Source organism: Cladophialophora immunda (assembly GCF_000835495.1).
Source record: "Cladophialophora immunda strain CBS 83496 unplaced genomic scaffold supercont1.2, whole genome shotgun sequence".
NCBI lineage: Eukaryota > Fungi > Ascomycota > Eurotiomycetes > Chaetothyriales > Herpotrichiellaceae > Cladophialophora > Cladophialophora immunda.
In genome coordinates, this window is record NW_015622542.1 from 6,214,745 (window position 1) to 6,233,839 (window position 19,095).

Genomic DNA, 19,095 nt, shown 5'->3' on the forward strand with positions numbered 1-19,095 from the left:
ATCTGTTGCATCGTGTCTGTGTCGAACTCCAGAGCTCCACTCCTTGCCAAAAACGTATCAAGGTCCTCGTCCAGGTGAGTGCCGCCAACACAAGGATGTATGACATTGATGGATGCCATGTAATCCGCAATTAGTGACTGCACAAAATCTCTTCCGGTATCAAAGACTGCGGTGGGGGCCACGGAATCCAAGTCTCGATCATGACCGTCCTGGCTTGAAAGGAGAGGGTCCAAGGAACCCGCAGGACTGAAAAGATTTCTATCGGAAGCCAACGCTAGGACCTCCACTGCAAGCGCAAAGACGGAACTCGACCCATAGAATCGGGAAGTCAATCCATTGACGCTGGGAATAGGGAAATGGCTGTTGAAGTCTCCCCCATGATCACAATCGAATACTGATTCTGGGAGGGAAGGAGAGTTGCTTTGCGCTTGATGCGTCTCCAATCGATTTGGAATATTGTCAGGGATAGAATTTCGGCCGGCATCAGCCTCTAGTGTCAGAGCGGCGTGTTTTGCTTTGAGGCTGTCCAGTCGCAAGGTGAGAGACTGGATATACCTGCTTCGAGTCAGGGAAGAGGCCTTCGTTGGACCAGGCACACAACATACTTTCGGGACAGCGTCTGTTGCAGTGCATGGTCGAAAATAGTGCAGTCGACCTTTGCACTTTGGCACAGTCGACAGGCCGGCATCTGGGGGTCGCATCTCTTTCTCAGCCGTCGACACCGTTGACAAGACGGCAGCGACTGCAGCGCATAATGCAGCTCTTCCATGACTTGTCACAGTGCTGAGCTGAGTAGCTCTCTGCTCATGGGCGTCGATGAATCTGTTGATCTGTACGGATTACGATAGTGAACGAGGAAAGCGCCACTGGGTTTTGGCAGGAGCATACGAGAGCGACTGATAAGCGGACTATTTGGGACTAGCGCCTCTCCACCAGGCCGTGAGGCATCACGTGACAGTCCAGCCCCTTAACTTCAGCCTCAGGAAGATTCCTTCGCATTTCTCGCTGCTTTGGGCCACTGACTGTCTCTCAGGTCTTGCTTGTATTCCTCCTCTGTCCACAACGTAAATGTACATTGTTCCCAGTCATTCTGGATCGAGAGCGCTCCGTGTCAGCCCCAGCCTCCATCCAAGTCTCAGGAGTACCCCGCCTGGATCATGGTTACAGGCTCTCCTTGAATATGCCAAGCTTTCGCGAAAGTCCTAGACCTGTGCTTATCGCTGCAGCCCGCCTTCTTACTCCTTTATCTGCCGTGCTCTGGCAAGCGGCTAGAGCTAAATGATAAAGTCCAACAGCCCCATTTCGCCCTGATTGGTGTAAATGAGGGTAAGGCTTTGGGTATCGCGTCTGCGGAAAGTTAACCTGATGTCCGAGCATTTGAACGACATCAAGATTATGACGCTTTATCAGGTCGCTGGTGCCGAGGGTGTCGGTAAGACAACTCAGGGACTTCCAATTCCATCCAAAGCATCCTCAGCGGTCAGGCTGATGCTAAAGGGTGCAAAAGAAGCCTAGAACAAGACTGCGTCTTGCCTCTAGACCGTATTTGCTTCGGAGATTCACGACCTATCCCCAGATAAGCCACAAACGACACACTCGCGCATCTTCTTGTACCCAGCTGCAACCTCTATATTACAAAACCAAAGATATGGCCGTGCCTCAAGCCTGTGTCTCGAAAGTGCCTTCAATCGCTCACTATTCCTTCTCGAATCTCTTCTCGTGATAGCCTGGTAACCGCCATGTCTGTGGCGAAGATGGACGCCACGGGGACCTCGACGCCGATCATGGACGAAGAGAAATTGTCGATGCACGCCGACCAGCGCCCTGTTGACTCCTCTCTTCCGGAGCTGGGGACAATGGAAGGCCTTGGAAATAGTGCCCCCCAAACGTCGTGGCAGAAATTCGCAAACTGGATGGAGACTCGTGCTAATGTGGAAGCCCGCGGTATCGAACGCGTGCCGGAGTCCAGTCGACAGCGCAAGGTTTCGATGAAGGACCTCTTCCAAATCGGCATCGTCTGGTTCTCGGCCAACTGCACTGCCAACAACATGACTGTTGGAGTTCTCGGACCAATCGAGTTCCACCTCGGCTTGAAGGACGCAATGCTGTAAGATTTTTGGCATTTCCGGAAGCCATAGAAGTGTACGCTGAACAAGAGACCAGGATCTGCGCGTTCGGAAATATATTCGGCGCCATGTGTACGGCATACATTGGTACATTCGGACCCATGTCTGGTAATCGAACATTGGTATGCTACTCAGCTCCCATTCCTTCAGCGAGGCTCGCCCGAACTTATATCTGGAATAGGTGAACGCACGATACACGATGGGATGGTATCCATCTCGACTGGCCGCTCTCTTCAACGTCGTCGTGCAAATCGGGTGGGGCCTGGTTGATTGTCTGGTTGCTGGCTTGATCCTCTCCGCCGTCAATGGGGGAGGCATGACTGTTATTGTCGGAGTTATCATTGCAGCATTGGGAACCTGGCTCATCATCACGTTCGGCATCAAGTGGTTTCATATCTATGAGAGGTTCGTTGAGAGCAATACCGACTGATCCCAGATGTCGACGCTGACAGAAAACCTCTCCTAGATATGCCTGGCTTCCCCAAATCTGCGTCCTATTCATCATGGTAGGCACGGCCGGCCCGCTCTTCGACACCAGCTCAGCCAGCTCAGGCGAGGGCTCCGTCCTCGCCGGTCACCGGTTGACTTACTTCTTCCTCAGCGCCTCCGGTGCCCTCGGCTGGTCCGCCTGTGCGTGTGATTTCTTCGTCTACTTTCCCCCAAAGACGTCACGCTGGCAGATTTTTCTGTGGACGACCGTGGGTCTCGGTTTGGGCAAGATGTTCCCCGAACTGATCGGCATCGGCCTGGGGAGCGGTCTAACCAAGAACCCGGCATGGAAAGCTGCTTTCGCGAAATCCGCGGGGGCTCTGTACGTCGAGGGCCTCTCACCATTAAACCAATTCGGCAAATTCTGCGCAGTCCTCCTAGCTCTGGGTATTGTCGCGAACAACGTCGCAGGAATTTATGCTGCTGCCTTGTCCTTCCAGCTGCTTGACCCGCGATTCGCCCGCATCCCCCGTGTCTTCTGGTGCACCGTCTCCACTATCATCTTCACTGTGACAGCGATCGCGGGTCGTGCTCATCTGCTCCAGATCTTTATCAACTTCCTCTCGCTGATCGGTTACTGGACCATCATCTGGATCACCATGACCTTGGAAGAGGAATTTCTTTTCCGAAGAAAACGTGGCTGGTACGACTGGAGTGCATGGAACACTCGCGAACTCCTCCCGATTGGACTCGCGGCCATCACGACCTTTGTGATTGGATGGGTTGGGGCAATCTTGTGCATGGACCAAGACTACTACACGGGTCCGATCGCTGCCTTGATCGGAGACGGCGCGGATGTAAGGCCACTCAATCACCACTTTCTGTTTTCTTTGCTCTTTCTCTCGGATTTCAAGTCGCGACTAACTCTTGCTTCTTAGATTGGCCTGCCCGTCGCTGCGTCATGGACAGCTATCATCTATCCAGGTCTCAGGTACCTGGAATTAAAATATATCGGACGATAGATCTCGGGAACGAGTTGGAAGGGGGTCCTGAGGGAAAGCACCGGAGGACTTTTTGGACGCTTTACGAGATAGAACAAGAGGTCTCATGTCTTCTTAAATACCGTGTTTCATTAAAAACAGGCAATAGGGTGTATTGGGAAATAGAGCGTGACTCCGCAGCAGAAGGGGGAACAACAGACTGCCGTCTTCTGGTCGAGATTTTCAAGCTCCAATTTCTGCTTCTGTTTCCTTTTCCTTTTCTTTTCGGTGATTTTCTTACGAGCACTTACTGAATGGCTAATGTTCCCACGAGTCTTTCTGTCAATGGATTGTGACGAAGAGATTGCGCCTACGAAGACCGTAGAGTGTTGCCAGATGTCTTTCGTCTGCTAAAGCCTTGCAGTTGCCACCAGGCTAACCAAGTCGAGTTTCTTCGAATCTGAGCGCGGAGCCGTCCTTGCAGCAGCCTCTTCCTCTGCATGGAGCAATGCCCAACATCTCTCCACATCCACCGCGCAATCATACTCAAATAGCCACTTTCCAACCCCACCGCTCCTCCAGGCGAACGGATCGTCCCCCTGCATCAACCCCTGGGGCACTGCTCCGTGCCCTTGAGTGTGATATGCGTCCTCAAACGCCCTCATCTTTCGGTCCCGCTCCCTCTGCTCCGGACCGTCCGGAAGATGATATAGATACTGGCTCTCGTACGCTTTCTCGACCACCCGTTGAGTGCGCGGTTTCCGGCACATTTCATACACCCTCAGAGCATGGAGCTTCTCCTGTGGCGTGGAGCTCGAGGATATGCGTGAGAGGCAGAGCCCTAGGACAGAGGCGTCTTCGATCGCCATGCCGGCGCCGCTCGCCAGGTAAGGGAGAGTGGCGTGGACGCAATCGCCGAGCAGGACGAAAGTCCCGCTGGGGTGGTACCAAGACGGGGAGCTTGGTGTGGGCGTTCGGGTACAGAGGCGCCATTTCTTGACCTGCGAACAGGTAGATAGAATCTTGCGGACTCTAAGGTTTCGTCAATCCGGTGAACACGGGTTCCTTCCCGACATGGGGGAAGTCTGCAGCAGCTCCTGGGGTTCATCTTACCTCGGGTCCCAGTCTTTAAACAAAGCTTGCATAACTTCGACGTTCCCCTCCTGCGTGACGACGTCCTCCGGTAAATCATCGGGCACCAAGAGGACCATATTAAACTGTTTGCCTCCTCTCAGGACGTACGACACCACATGACATTCAGGTCCAATCCAGTAGTTGACCTGCGGATCCAACACGAAATCCCTCAGTTCTGGATCCTTCAACATGTCGTCGGTGTTGAGGAGAACCCTGTACGCCATATCGCCCGACTTGGCCGGAGGGTCGTTTCTCCCAACCAGAAGATCTCGACAGTGGCTTCTGACGCCGTCTGCGCCGACCACAAGATCTGCGTTCATGAAGATGCGGGTCTCCTGCTCGCCTTGTCGCACAACCACAGTCGCAGAGCTTCCGTCCGCTGCGACCCTGACATCGGTGACTCGTGAATTGGCCCGCACCTCTGCACCCAGTTCCACCGCCCGATCCCAGAGACACTGATGCAGACTGACGCGATGCAGATCCCAGTACGGACTGCCCCATTCCTCGCGCGTAGACTTGTGGATGTCCCACGTGGATATGGTCTCCCCTCGCCATCCGATCATGTTGCAGAGCCGCGGCGTCGTCGCACATTGGCTGAGTTGTTCGCCCATGCCCCAAGAGATGAGGACTCGGGACGAGTTTGCCAACGTCTGCAGACCCGCCCCGATCTCGCCCATTGAGGCCGCGGACTCCAGGACGGTGACTTCATGACCAGCAAGCCGGCATGATATTGCCGTCGCGAGCCCGCCAAGCCCCGCGCCCACCACGATGATCTAGACGCCTGTTAGGTGCTGTACTGCGGCTCTGGGGAGAGATGCCTTACCTTCAACCTGGTACCGGCATCTCGCTCAATCTGTACTCTCATGGGAACAGGTGAGAAGTCCATCTCTGAGAGTTGGTGCAGCCGTCAAAGACACAAGGAAATCAAAGGAAGGACTCACGCCAAGTGCGGCCAGGCGAAGGCTAAGCAATGAGTGTCCCAAAGCTCTAATACTAGGCTGAAGTCATACATGGGAATAATATACGGAACAAGGATGTACGAAATGAGACACGGGCCAAAGGAAATGCGTCCTCAGTTACATCCTCACCGGAGCAATCCAACCCATCCCACAACGCGTCGCACAACGATCGGGCGAAGCTTGAAGGGAAGGACAGTGGAAACTCCACAGGAGGGAGGCCATCTCGGCGTCTGAGAGAGTCGATATTGCCACACAGCTGTGCTCGCTCATGCCATCCGGCGTCTGTCTGCAGGAGAAACCCGATTGCGTTGGTTCAGTCGCCGCGAAATAAGAGCGTCGGACTTTGTCGACTCGGCCCAGATTATCGTGGATGATAAGCGCGACTACGAATGTCCAATTAGAGATGAGACAGGTACCCGCGTCGCTCGACTTTCCGAAATTGGTAAAATGTGGATACACTCGGCCAACCTTAATTCGGCCTCGATTTTCAAGCCCAAGCGACATGCAAGTCGTGAATCTCCGATGCGTCCCCGTTTGAGACGATTCGCAAAGTGCCATACGGTCCTATGCTCCGTTAATCGCTTCAAAATAGTCCACTTCCCCCCAAGGGCGCGAATTTCCAATATGCTCCGTGATCACACATCTCCCCTAGTCGCTCAACTGCGGCTCAATAACAGTGTGGGCGGGCCTCGAATGGATTGTGATCAATAACGAACTCTTTGGACGCCAGAACGTACATTTGAGTTTGGATTGAGTAAGTCGAATCAAGAGTTCTGTCATTTGGAGCGAGTAAGGAGCTGATAAAGAGGCATGTCTTTAGTTGGCTAGAACGGTGCGCCGAGCACGTAACGATAGGAGACACTTGTCAGCTTATCACATCCATGGGCCGGAGAACCTCGACCGCCATGCCAACTACACCGAACACTGCCGCCTGTAGGCGCAGCGTGCTGTCGTGCGTCAGGTGTCGGAAGCGGAAATCCAAGGTACATTATATCATTTGCTTGTTACATGATTGATGAAATAAGGGAGCCTTTGGAACTATGCATCATGACTGACATGAATTTGCGCCGAAGTGCGACAGACAGCTACCGTCATGCTCCCAGTGCGTTGCTGTGGGCGAGGAATGCAGGGGCTTCAATTCAGCCCGCGGCGCTGCCATTCCGCGAAGTATCGTGCACCATCTTGAGAACGAGATTGCCAGTCTCGAGTTGAAACTGGCAGAGCTAGGCTGTGACGAGGCCGAGATCCAGCAAGAGATCGATCGCAACAAGCCTTCCAACAAAAACCCTTCTGCCCTTGCGACGGCAGCTATGATCGATGGGCCATCGCAAGTCTCCTCAGAGATGGAGATCAGAGAGCAATACGATGCGGTCGAACAAGCCATGAGCAGGCCCACTCCGAATACGCACTCGCGCCATCGGAGAACATCGAGTGCCCAAGACGCGACCAAGGAGCGTGTAATTGCCAGCGCCGAAATCCAGTCGATGATCAATGCGACTTTACCAGTTGGTCCGTCGCTGACGGACGTGGTACGACGAGTCCGCATGGGACTCACCCCGTCGCTAGTGCTCTCATCGGAGGCGAAGGAACAGGCTCAAAGCAAGACGCCAGCCCAGAATCGTGATAGCGAGCCCGAGGTCGATGTATCGATCTTGGCAAGCCTGCCGTCTCACGTCGTCCACACGTTGGTGAGGAAGTACGTACAGCGCATGCTCCCCGTCCACCCATTTCTCTACGAGCCGACCATATGGGAACAGCTCGACCGCGTGCTCTTGAAGATCCCGCGAGCTGAAGGAGGGGAGTCCTGCCCACAGACAGTAAGGCTCGACTATGACTTCCTCGTTATTTACTTGATCCTCTCCGTGTCTACAACTTTGGGCAGTGCAAAGGTAGGGCAAGGTGCGCGATGCATGGCCTTCTCTGAAGCGCTCTTCAAAGAAGGGATTCGCCACCTCTCGCAGACTGCGGCGTATCCTTCAGACATGGCTTGGATCCAAGTCACGTTGCTGATTCTGCAATACGCATCCATCAATCCTAAGCTGGGAAACGTGTGGATCCTCAGCGGATTTGCTATGCGCAACTGTCTCGAGCTAGGTCTCCATCGCGAGGTGTCGGAGAGTATGGGCCTGGACCCCTTGACTATCGACTTACGCAGACGCATCTTTTGGGCCGCATACTGTATGGATCGATCCATTTGTGCGGCGCTCCAGAGACCGCTGTCCATTCCGGACCCGGCCATTGACACGAGTGTCATGTCAGTGCTCGAGGATCGATGCATCACCTCACATGGTCTCGATCACCGGGGACAAGCAACCAAGAAATTGGCTATTCGTTGGATCGAATATCGACGAGTGCAATCCACCATCATCGAAGTCCACTTTCAAAGCCGGCTGCTGGACCCTCAACAGACGTGGCAGGAGTGGCTAGCCGTAACGGAGCGACGCCTATGGGAATGGTATCAGTCTGACCTCCCGCACGACGGGTGGACCGAGTTCGCGTTGATGCATGGCCTAGTAATGTTGCATCGACCCTCGTCTCGTGCGCCCTTGCCATCTTCCACGAGCATGTCCACGGCGTTCGAGGCTGCCTGCTCGGCAGCCAAGAGCTGCCGCGGGCAGATACTGTCGGGCTACTTCCCGCGCCCATGGCTTGCGGCTCATCACACCTTTGAAATGGCCCTGGTGGTGCTGTTCTGTTTGCGACACAACTTCGAGGCGATTGCGCTGCGGTTCAGCCCTAACGAAATCTTTGAGATGACAAAGCTCTTCACGTCGAACCTGCTGACCATCTCGGGCCAAGGCTGGACCGAAGTCTCCGCGTATGCGGCCATCTACGAGAGACTACTGAGCCCACTCCTCGACGCCATTTTCACCCGGTCTAGACCCGTCTCGAGGGCGTATACCCCGGAGCAGGAGACGGAATTGGCAAGGCTGCTGTACCCCAGTCCTGCACATCGCCAGGAACTGCGGTTTGCGGATATAGGCGGTGCCAGCGTTACAGAGGACCATTTCTCGTTCGATGCAGGGATTTTTGACTGGGACGACGATCTGCTTGCCCACGACACGGATTCGTTCCCGTTGTTGGTATTCTAGCGCGTACCGTTTGTCCTGAGATAGAGACTATAATATCCAATAGCCCGGTCAGTGTCATCGACATACGAGTAGGCACGTACGATCGTATACAGGATTACTTGGGACACGTCTTGTTCGACCACGAGTTCTGCGTCGTTTCACGACAGAGTGGATCTGGGCGACTCCCACATGCCGGAGATTAGCGCTCAGCCATGGCATCTTTATACATAGGATGACTGTAAGCCTGATTGGCTGTCTAGAGCAATGATCCATTATTGCTGAGGTATGTATATCGGGGTCGACCGCCACGATCCGACTTTTAATCTGTTGGATCTAAAGAGCAACGGCTTAGCCTTCTCGGTTGCAGACGGATATTTGGAGGACTAGCCAAAGACCAGTTTACTGTTCCAATATTATCTGGTAGAACTGAAGAACACTTGAATTGGTTAGCACGGTTGCAAATGGAGCGAATCGACACCCACAGCCATGCCATCCCGGCTCGATGGCGGCAACATTGTATGGACCTGGGCTATGGGGACACTGACGGCATCTCGATGGTACAGGTAAGCAAGCAACCCAGCCACTGATGCAGATTTCGTGGCATCCCGGACAACCCTCCAGAAGAGGAGAGCTGATACTGGGCATGCAAGAGACTACCAGCTGGACTGACTGTGAACCAAATTCCAGGACTGGACCGTCGAGGCGCACCTGGCGACGATGGACAAGGCCAAGATCTCGAAGAGCATATTGAGCATCACCTCGCCAGGCACGCACCTGAAGCCTGGAGACGACGCCTTTGCGCGCAAGCTGACCCGCGAAACCAACGAGGACATCGCCGAGATCTGTGCGGCTCACCCGGACCGATTTGCATTCTTCGCAAGCCTGCCACTTCCGGACGTTGAGGGTTCTCTTGCTGAGATCGACTATGCCCTCGACCACCTCGGTGCCGTGGGCTTCGCGGTCATGACGAACGCACATGCCGTGTACCTGGGCGATCCAGCGCTGGACAAGGTCTTCGAGAAGCTGAATTCACGACGGGCTGTGGTCTTTATGCATCCGACCTGCTGTCGAGTGAACCTTCCCACCGCCAACGGCATGGCCCCTCAGGCCGTCGCTCCTCTGACCCAGTATCCGCGGCCTATGCTCGAATTCCTCTTCGACACCACCCGCGCCGTCAGCAACCTGATCCTCTCCGGCACTGTGGCGCGATACCAGTCCATTACGTTCGTCGTCCCCCACTGCGGCGCCGCCTTGCCGCCCGTGATCGAGCGGTGTGTGGGGTACACGCTACGCACGGTGAGCCCCAGCATGCCCATCACCAGCGACGACGTCAAACATCTGTTCAAGACGCGCTTCTTCTTTGACCTCGCGGGCTACCCGTTCCCGGACCAGATCCACGGCCTGCTGCGCTTCACCGAGCCCTCGAGGCTTCTGTACGGGACGGACTATCCCTTTTACAAAGCCGAGGCCGTGTATCGGCTTGGAGGAATCATGGAGCAGCGAGCGCCCGAGATCTTTGACGAGGAGACCAGGAAGGGCATCTTTGGCGCCAACGCCAGGAGGCTGCTATGGCCCAAACTGAGAAGCCATGCTTAGGAGCAGACAGGACAATTTATTGAGGTGTTGATCACCCATTCTGCCCTCGGTCTCCCGAGGGTGGGAACTTCAAAAATACATATGTACTTTTGTGCAACAAATCCCCGCCGGGATCAGTTACTACATAGGTGCCTATATGAGGTACCCACGCAATGAGCTACCTTCAGAAGCACCACTCAATTCTTAGCAGTGGAGATGCTAGAAATGATTCCGCCACGGCTCTCCGGAACCAAAGCGACATCTCCTCATACTTCCTTGAACTTGCTGATCTTCTGTTTGAAAACTTGCCGTGTAGAGTTTCGGAAGCCCTCGGTCCTAGTGGATTATTTGCACACACAGATTTTGAAGCGACTTCAGCCGAAGTGGCTTGCGGCGGGCACACGAAATATCAGGCTCAGGACTCCACAGGTACACAGGTAATTGTTCGCGTTCACTGCTTATCGGCATCAAGCCTCGGCATCAAACGCTTAGTCGACTACCTTATTCATATGGTGGCACCAAGTGCAGAGGCCCAAGCTCCAAAGCCCACCGTCAACAGTGACTGGGAGGCATTCTCGACTCGTGCGAACGCGGCGTATAAAGCCTAGAACCTCGCCGTGCATCCTAGCGAGTCGATGGGGCAAACGTTGAACCCCTCGCTTCGCTTGCAGTTGGCGGGCGTTCTTTGCCGTCGGCCCACCAGGCGCAAGCCATGTCTCTGATTTACGCCAGCCACGTTTTCTCTGGCCTCAGCGGTCCCTCGGGATTGGGTGGTACAGTCGACAAAAGCCGTGCGACTCGCCCTATCCGGGTATAGCACACCAAGAGGGGAACATAGTACACCACGAAAGAGAATTTTCAGTCACTTCTTCCCTTATCGAGCGGATGGCTACTCTGCATTTGGAGCCTCCAGCTGTCAGTCTAGAGGCCCTATTAAATGCAGGTTGGTGGGCAGCTGCATCTTCTGGAAAGTCTAGGCACATGGCGGAAGAGCTTTTCTCTTTACAAAGGTAGGTGTCTGCGCCAGTCGCGGCCAGCATTTTCCCTACACTCCTCCGGCAGTCTGTCGTACGTTCTTTACGCCATGGGTGCTTCATACGAGACGATCCAAGGTCCTCAAACGACTGTTGAAGATGTACACGCCGATGATGAAGTCGTCCAAATTAACCATGAGCATGCCGAGAGGATGGACGGCGCGTTTCTCTCCATTGTTTTCAGTGCAGCCATTCCCTGCGGGCTTATTTTAGTGGTCACTGCTATTCTGCTGGGCGTGATCTATAGCAACGAGGTCGATGCCTACAAAGGCTGGCCTGAGTTGCAGGTTGTCCAGAATGACACGAGCAAACCCACTGGAGTCTGGGCCACCATCAACAGCTGGAAGAAACACGGGGGGGATGCGGCATTGTTCGTCGACTTCAATCCTTCTTCTCTGACGGCCATCGCCACTTTGACTGGCAAGATTATCCCATACCTCTCAAGTTCAATCATGGCACTGGTTGCATTTTTCGTTGCCCGTCGCATCATCCTCGTCTCCAAGGACAGTCAGGGCCACGAACTTCCCACCCCACGTCAGATGTCGCTCCTCATTCAGCTGCTAGGAGGAAACAGTTATGGACCGCTGAAAGATACGGTGCACTATCACATCAAGCACAAGAAGAGATGGATCTCGCCCATCCCACACGCATTTTCTGCCCTGGCTGCTGTCACGGCCTTAGGGTAAGTGACCCCTAGGGTCCCCTCGGAACCCTCTGGAGAGCGCTGACTAGAAACTCAGAATAATCATTCCAGTTGCAGACACATGGTTCAGCACGACTGTAACACCAGTTAAAGTCGCTGTGGTGAAGAAAGTTTCCAACGCTTCCCGTTCTCCTCTCGGGCGAGACTTCGTCGATCATGACAATTACTGTAGAGAGGGCAAGTGGTCGTACCCTGCTGACGGGAACAGTAGCTGGAAAGTACCATGCAATATGGACTACTATTATTATACCAATGGTCAGGATATCAAGCATCCGACCCGATGGTCTTATGCCATCGTCAATGCCAACAAGGCGGCCCTGACCATCGCCAACCTGTCCGACACGAATACCGTGAACGACTGGTACAATAGCACCAGCGATCCGGTCCATCATTATAAATATTTGGCCCACATGGCCTTAGACTTCACTAGAGATTTTCGAGCCAAGACGGTCGCAGTGAAGACGCAGTGCGCTCCGATGACCGCACGCTGCTTCTCGGCCTGCTCCTCTGACAATCCCAGCGATGAAGACGATTGCAGGTATCTCGACAATTCTTATGCATTTAACTGCAGCCCCGGTTACACTGGAGAATTGACCTCGAACGGAGCGTCTCTGGCGACTTCGCTTCGTAAACCCTCCCTGGCCGGATCAATGGGATTTGGATTTGCGCCCGACGCGAGTCTGAGCCGGATGGTTGGAAACGACGAGTCCCAAGTCGAGTTCGCCGCCTGGTCCAATCCTCTGTATTTCGGAGCCTGGTCGCTGGGTTGGCAGCAAATGCCTGATGACGATATAACTGATGATGGGAATCCTCGGAACCGCGACCCTTGGGACCGCGACAGCAACATATTTTGGGACGATAATTATTACTATGCCTGGATGTTGAACTGCAGTATGGAAATATCCTACGCACACTACGACTGGATCAACGGCACGACATACAGCTTCACCCCGTGGCGGGCCCCGCGAGATATTGGCGGCATGGTCTCATACCCCTTCGTCTCGGGCTTACCACTTGGTCAGCTCTGCGGCCAGTCTGCGGCCAGTCGCATGAGAGAAGCCAACAACTCGGTGCAACTGGCCAACCTGTTCGCCGATGATTTCTCCACCTGTGCCCTGGGCATCATGGCGGCGAACATCGACCCCACGTCGACCATCTTGGAGCAGTCGCGGGACGACAACTTCGGCGCCACGCGGGTGCCGATTGTTCCTCTTTTCGTCCTCCTGGGCTTCAAATTCCTCTACTGCTTCGCAGTGCTCTGTCTGGCGGTCGCGGCGTACCACTATACCAATCCTGCCGAGGCCCAATCCGTCAAGGAGCGACTGACGATCAAGGGCCTGGCGGCAACCTACTTCTGCGACACGCCTTCACACCAACAAGTGGCGGTCAAGAACATCGAGCAGCTTTTTCAACCGTCCGAAGCAGCCAAGGATGCGGACGACGCTGACGCCGAGGCTGCGGTGCCCGCCGAGCCAAAGATCGGTGTGGTCCAGACGGAGGTGGGCGGCTGGCAGTTCGTCAAGATGGCCGCGAGCAAAGTCTACGACTCTGTGGGCCCCATAGTCGAGAGGCAGCTCATGTCGGATGCCAGTGCCGGCAACTTTGGCACCGACGGCAAGGATGTTGCAAACTGGGTGTCGCTCGTCCAGAAATAATGCGCCAACGTTATCCCCTGCACCCGTTTGAACTAGAACACCGTTGGCATGCATTTGTTTGAGCGTTTTCTGACGAAATGACCATGGATAGTGCTTGTTTTTGTTGCATCAGCGAAGCGTCATATGTATAGCAAATATTTTGCCCCGAGCTAACTGATAGATAGTAGCAATAGGAGGTGAGAGCATGGTTATCCACTATATGAGAGAAAGTCGGCAGGTCAGTGGGTGTTGTATAAGTTAGTCCTGCATAAGTTGGTGTTCATGCAGTCCGGCTAAATTTCCTGTCCTGACTCCCTACTCCACGCCATCCTCCACGTGTGCATGGGTTCCTGCGCCAGTCCCCGTGGGGGGGGATCCCGCAATGCTTCCTCTCTCCAATCCTTGCGGGGTCACTTCAATCTTTCTCATTTTCTGCCTTTGACCAACCGAGGAACAGGATATTCAATCCATTGTACGGTAGCGATGGTTCCAGCGGTCGGCCATGTTTTGGAAACGTTTCCTTCTCCCACCCCTGGGCCGAATCAACGACACTCGCAACCCCTAGAGCCTCCTGTCGCCTACCCAGAATCGCAGCCCAATCGCGTACGAGATCCAAAGATCATCAAGCGACGAGCTTCTCAAGCATGCCAGAGCTGTCGAGCGCGCAAAGTCCGCTGCAATGTCTCTAAGCATGGCCCACCATGTATCCATTGCAGATTAGACGAGGTGGAGTGCATTGTAGGGGAGAGCAGGCGCAAGAAGTGAGTCCGAGTTGAACTACAGTAGCCCGATGGGCTGACAGCGTACAGAAAAAAAACCACGGGACAAACATCAGCAGCCTTTAACAGCGATGCTCTGCTGCCCTCAGGTAGTGCTGAGCTGTCAGGAGGCGCAACTGAGGAGCTTTTCAGACCATTGAGCGAGAATGTGCCGTACTCTATAGGTGAGACCAGCCCAGGCCAAATGTCGCCCGACTTTAGCTTATGCTCTGCAGACAAGGGTGCGATTCGTTCTACGATACCTACGGTGCCTTCGAGTATACATTACATTTTCCAGCCACCCAGTCAACCGATGGAGCCCCTGCCCGAGACCATAACACTCTCTCGCGGCATTGCATCGCCTACAGCTCCGCCTTTCCCGGCCTTGCCTGCTTACATCAATCCACTCCCAAGTCGGTTCGGGCACGACGATATCATATATCTCCAAAACAAAGGGGCACTCTCTATCCCGGATGAAGAGCTTCGGAACGAGCTCCTGCGAAATTACGCAGAGTACATGCACCCGTTTATGCCATTGCTCGACGTGCACAAGTTTGTGCGGATAATCAACCAGAATGACGGTTCGCAGTCCGTCAGCCTACTGCTGTTTCAGGCTGTTATGTTTGCGGGAGTTGCCACGGTCGACATGCGCCTCCTCAGATCCGCCGGCTACAGTACTCGTCGTGAGGCACGGCGCGCCCTTTTTGAGAAGACGCGGCTGCTGTACGACCTCGACTACGAGGACGATTCGATAGCGTTGATCCAAGCCCTCCTGCTGATGACCTACTGGCGAGAGAGTCGGACCGGCCGGAAAGAAACTCACTATTGGATTGAAGTCGCCGTGTCGCTCGCTCACAAGATCGGTCTCCATCGCAATCCGGAGGGATCTACAACATTGGAACCGTGGCGTCAGAAGCTCTATAAGAGGATTTGGTGGTCTGCGGTTATACGCGATGCCCAGATCTCGCTGGGCACACAAAGATCGACTCGCATGACTCGCATCAAAGACGTGGACTTCGACGTGCCAATGCTGCAATTAGCAGATTTCGAGCTCGACACATTGCCGAATGGGTCATGCTGCGTCCCCACCAATTGCGAAGTGCTGCGGGATGTGGAGAAGCAGCGACAGCTAGCGGTGATGTGCATCGAGATGGCGAAGTTGTCTCTGTGTATTAGCCATATCCTCTCGGTCCAGCATGGGCTCACAAGTTCCAAGGCTAGCGCATGGACGGCGACGATGCTCTTCCCGGAGTCCCTCGATCCTAGCGACGACCAGATGCAGGATAGTGCAAAGGCCTTGCAGGAATGGAAAGAGAGACTCCCGGAAGAAGCACAAAAATCCACGCCCAGCTTGCTCGACGTGGAATCAAACAACAGCTCTCTGGTGGTCAACCGCGCATTTTTACACCTGCTCTACTACGCCGCCCTTTCGGCGCTTCATCGGTCGCCTTTGCAGCCTTCGACCGGACTGCTACCGCCCGCGGCCCGTTCCAACGTCGTCGACCTATCCCGCGAGACCGTTCGACACGCAGCGATCAAGATCGCTGAGATAGCTGGCACGCTCCACGACCTGGACTTGGTGCGCTACCTCCCATCGCCGAGCATTACGGTGCTCCTTCACGCCATCGTCTCACATCTCCTGGACGTCTTGGCGCCTAAAGAGTCTACACGCCTCACCAGCTTGCAAGATTTCTGTAAATGCATGCAGATCATGGCTGGGCTGCGTGACATGTATCCTGCGGCAGATTACTCGACCGCCTTTCTCCAGACCGCCATCCAAAGGACAGATATCGGCCCCATGATGCCGCAAACAGACGAAGACAGAGAAACCCGTACTGGCCCTGCGTGTGCACAACGTCTCCCAAGCAATGAACTACGGCTGCACCCCGCTGATCCAAGCCCGGCGAGCCAACTGGCCTCACCGCCCGCAGAGCAGGTCCTAGATTTGGCGTCCCAGCAGCTCATCAACGGGACTTCAGCGCCAGACGCACTGGGAAGTGATAACAGCATGGACCGCCGTCTGTACTCCTCTCTCGCGTCCGCAACCCATTCATACAATCAGCATGATACCCACCGGCAGCACGTCAACCACATATCCAACTGCTCGCAACACCTAGTATTCGATGCCATGGACACGGCCAACGACCCATCAGCCATAGACCTGAATACCTCCGACAACGCAAGGCTGATCGACGGCGTGGATGTTTTCGAGCTCGGTTTCGACGGCATGACCAATCTAGGCGCTGCAGGGCAGATATTCCATATTGAAGAGGACGCGTTTGGCGCCATGCCAGGCGAGAACGGTGGATTCTCACTCGATCCAGATCCATTCACGGAGATGCATGTGGAGAGGCTGACGTTGCCTTAGAGGGAAAGTTTGGCCTGCCACGTTCTGTAATTGATGGCGTTCAAGCTTCGAAGTTGACGAGCATATGACCGACTTGAAACGCGCAACAGAGATCAGACAATTTTCCATGAAACGGAACCCCATCCGACTTCCTGTGGGAGTGATCACAGGTGCTTTGGTCAAACGACGAATTTGTCCCTTGGTTTCCCAGAGGCTCTTGTTACCCGTGTCGCGATGCTATCCCCCCTGGCCGAACGGCTTTACTGAAGGGAGTGAACGGAAATATTGGGAAAGATCAACCACCGCCTACGCCCACAACTGCTTGACAGCATACCGCCAAGTAACTGCCTAAGGCCACAAATTGAAGGCCACAAATTGAAATCCAGAACTGACAGGAAGTGGCGATCTTGCTCCTCACGTGGAAGTCTTCTATGAGCGTCACTTACGTGACATGGCTGGTTTCCGCTTCAAGTGAGTAGGGGTCCATATCTGTTCGACGCCGTGCCCTCTCACTGTACCTTGCCGGAATCTTCTCCGCCACTCCCCTGACCAACGTTCTCATCCATGACCTGCACCTAATGATCAGTCTCACTGTCCCGTTGGTCTTTGCCTGCTCTGTGAACATGCTCCCATAGTGTAGTCTGAAGCGATGCTAGCAGAGCAAAGAGGATGCGACCAGCTCTGCAAGGGGGGAGGAGAACAAAACAATCGCTGAATGGTTACAAGAGGACTAGTTGCTCAGCTAGACGATATGGACAATGTCCCTCACTATCGCCTACACGGCCAGTGGCCAGACAAGGACCGAATTGCTTCGTGCCATAATATCTTGACTCACCTCCGAGGAATAGAGGGGTGAGAACAGCCGGTGTCAACACTTCCGTGTGTCAAGCTCAGTGGAACTTGTTCTTGTGGGCTTCGACATCGTTTTCCAAGAAGATCTCGATCTTTCTGGTCATCTTCGGCCCGATGTCTTCGATAAAGAAGCACGCAAGTATCGCGACACATCCGAAGCCGGTCAATGCGAGTGCGACGGTCCTGAGAAGCTGTTAGCAAATGGCAAGCCCTGTGCGGACGTTCATCTCTCGTGTGACACTCACTTTAGACCCTGCACGTAGCTCTCCAGGAACGCGTCACTCGCTGCTGCGGCAATTGCTGGAGTCAGACCTTGCACTTTCGCCAGCGTCGCAGCACCAAGTGGTAGAGCTGCAGCCACAGCCTGAGCGACTTTCGGCGAGGCACCAGCAGCCATGGCCGCCGGAGCCACATGTCGCGCGGCGTAACGCGTCTGGACATGGACCAAGATAGTCTGGAACGAGGTGACGGCGACCGCCCCTCCAGATTCTCTCGACACACCTGCGAGACCTCCGGCAATACCAAGCTCGATCTGCTCGGCCCCGAACTGGATATAGGTGATCGACAAGTATTGGGCGTAGCCAAAGCCCGCCGCGGACAGAAACGCAAAACCGACGCCCGTGCCCTCGCGCTCGGGGGTGACGTAGGCCAGCAGGCCTCCAAAAAAGGTCATCCATGCAATAGAGAGGCCCATCTGCCACTTCCAATGCTGGAAGCGGTTTCCGGCGACGGAGAGAAACACGCCGCCCACCAGGATTCCAAACCCTTGCACGGTGGCAAGCCAGTAGACGATGTGAGGCGGCGTGGCGACGGTGGTGAAATACAACGAGACCATCTCCCCCCAGATGATGTTGGTGCCGTAATAGAACATGGTGACCACGAAGCCCACGATGAAGGGAGCTGTCATGGTCCGGCCCTTGTTCTTGGTAAACATGCGCGTTGGCGTGAGAGGCTCCTTGAGCGACGCAAACGTCTCCCACAGACTAAAGAAGATCAGACACGCGAAGCCGACGGCCAGCAAGGCCACGACTTTCGGGTCGTCAGAAGGGACCAGCTGGACGTAGACGATCCCAGAAAGAACCGTCGCCGCACTGACCGTGAAGCTCACAATGCCGACGTAGTCCAGATTTCGAGCCGCCTGGCCCCACGGAATACCTCGCGGGTGTTTGGGGGGGTAATAGAACAAGACGAGAACGACGAATGAGATGGCAATGGTGATGACCATCGCCCAGTAGCCCCAACGCCACTGTCGCGTATTAGCTGGTGAGGGAGAGAGAGAGAACCAAGGGGAAGCATCACTTACGGCGTCGCCGTGCCGGATGGCGATTCGTGCCGTGACGGGACCGGCAATGACATTGAAGAAAGCCACGCCATCGGCAATGACGACTCCGATGTGCCGCCATCGGTTTGGCAGCAGCTCCGGGATGGCGAACGTGCTCAACTGACAGTTGCCCGCGCCGAATCCAATGAGGACATGCGCCACAATGGATTGA

General features: G+C 54.8%; 3 protein-coding genes across 3 annotated transcripts; 2 read left to right on the top strand and 1 right to left on the bottom strand.

The window, feature by feature from the left end:
• Positions 1-3,945: 3,945 nt before the first annotated feature.
• PV07_04337 (uncharacterized protein) lies at positions 3,946-5,555 on the bottom strand (the record flags this gene model as incomplete). Its single annotated transcript, XM_016391133.1, has 3 exons — positions 3,946-4,567; positions 4,649-5,442; positions 5,493-5,555. The coding sequence occupies 3 exons, from the start codon at positions 5,553-5,555 to the stop codon at positions 3,946-3,948; spliced, it is 1,479 nt and encodes a 492-aa protein (XP_016253035.1).
• Positions 5,556-6,187: 632 nt separating this feature from the next.
• On the top strand, positions 6,188-8,720 carry PV07_04338 (uncharacterized protein; the record flags this gene model as incomplete). Its single annotated transcript, XM_016391134.1, has 3 exons — positions 6,188-6,382; positions 6,449-6,611; positions 6,702-8,720. The coding sequence occupies exons 2-3, from the start codon at positions 6,510-6,512 to the stop codon at positions 8,718-8,720; spliced, it is 2,121 nt and encodes a 706-aa protein (XP_016253036.1). The 5' UTR covers positions 6,188-6,382; positions 6,449-6,509.
• A 2,622-nt stretch (positions 8,721-11,342) lies between these two features.
• Positions 11,343-13,729, top strand: PV07_04339 (uncharacterized protein). The gene is made up of 2 exons (XM_016391135.1): positions 11,343-11,990; positions 12,049-13,729. Exons 1-2 carry the CDS (start codon positions 11,359-11,361, stop codon positions 13,664-13,666), a joined length of 2,250 nt encoding a protein of 749 aa, XP_016253037.1. The 5' UTR covers positions 11,343-11,358; the 3' UTR covers positions 13,667-13,729.
• Positions 13,730-19,095: the final 5,366 nt, after the last annotated feature.

Excerpts from the sequence above, each read along its gene's own strand:
- PV07_04339 (XM_016391135.1), top strand. The coding sequence starts at position 11,359 with ATGGGTGCTTCATACGAGACGATCCAAGGTCCTCAAACGACTGTTGAA. Across the intron at positions 11,991-12,048 it reads GCTGCTGTCACGGCCTTAGG|AATAATCATTCCAGTTGCAG; the intron begins GTAAGTGACCCC and ends CTAGAAACTCAG.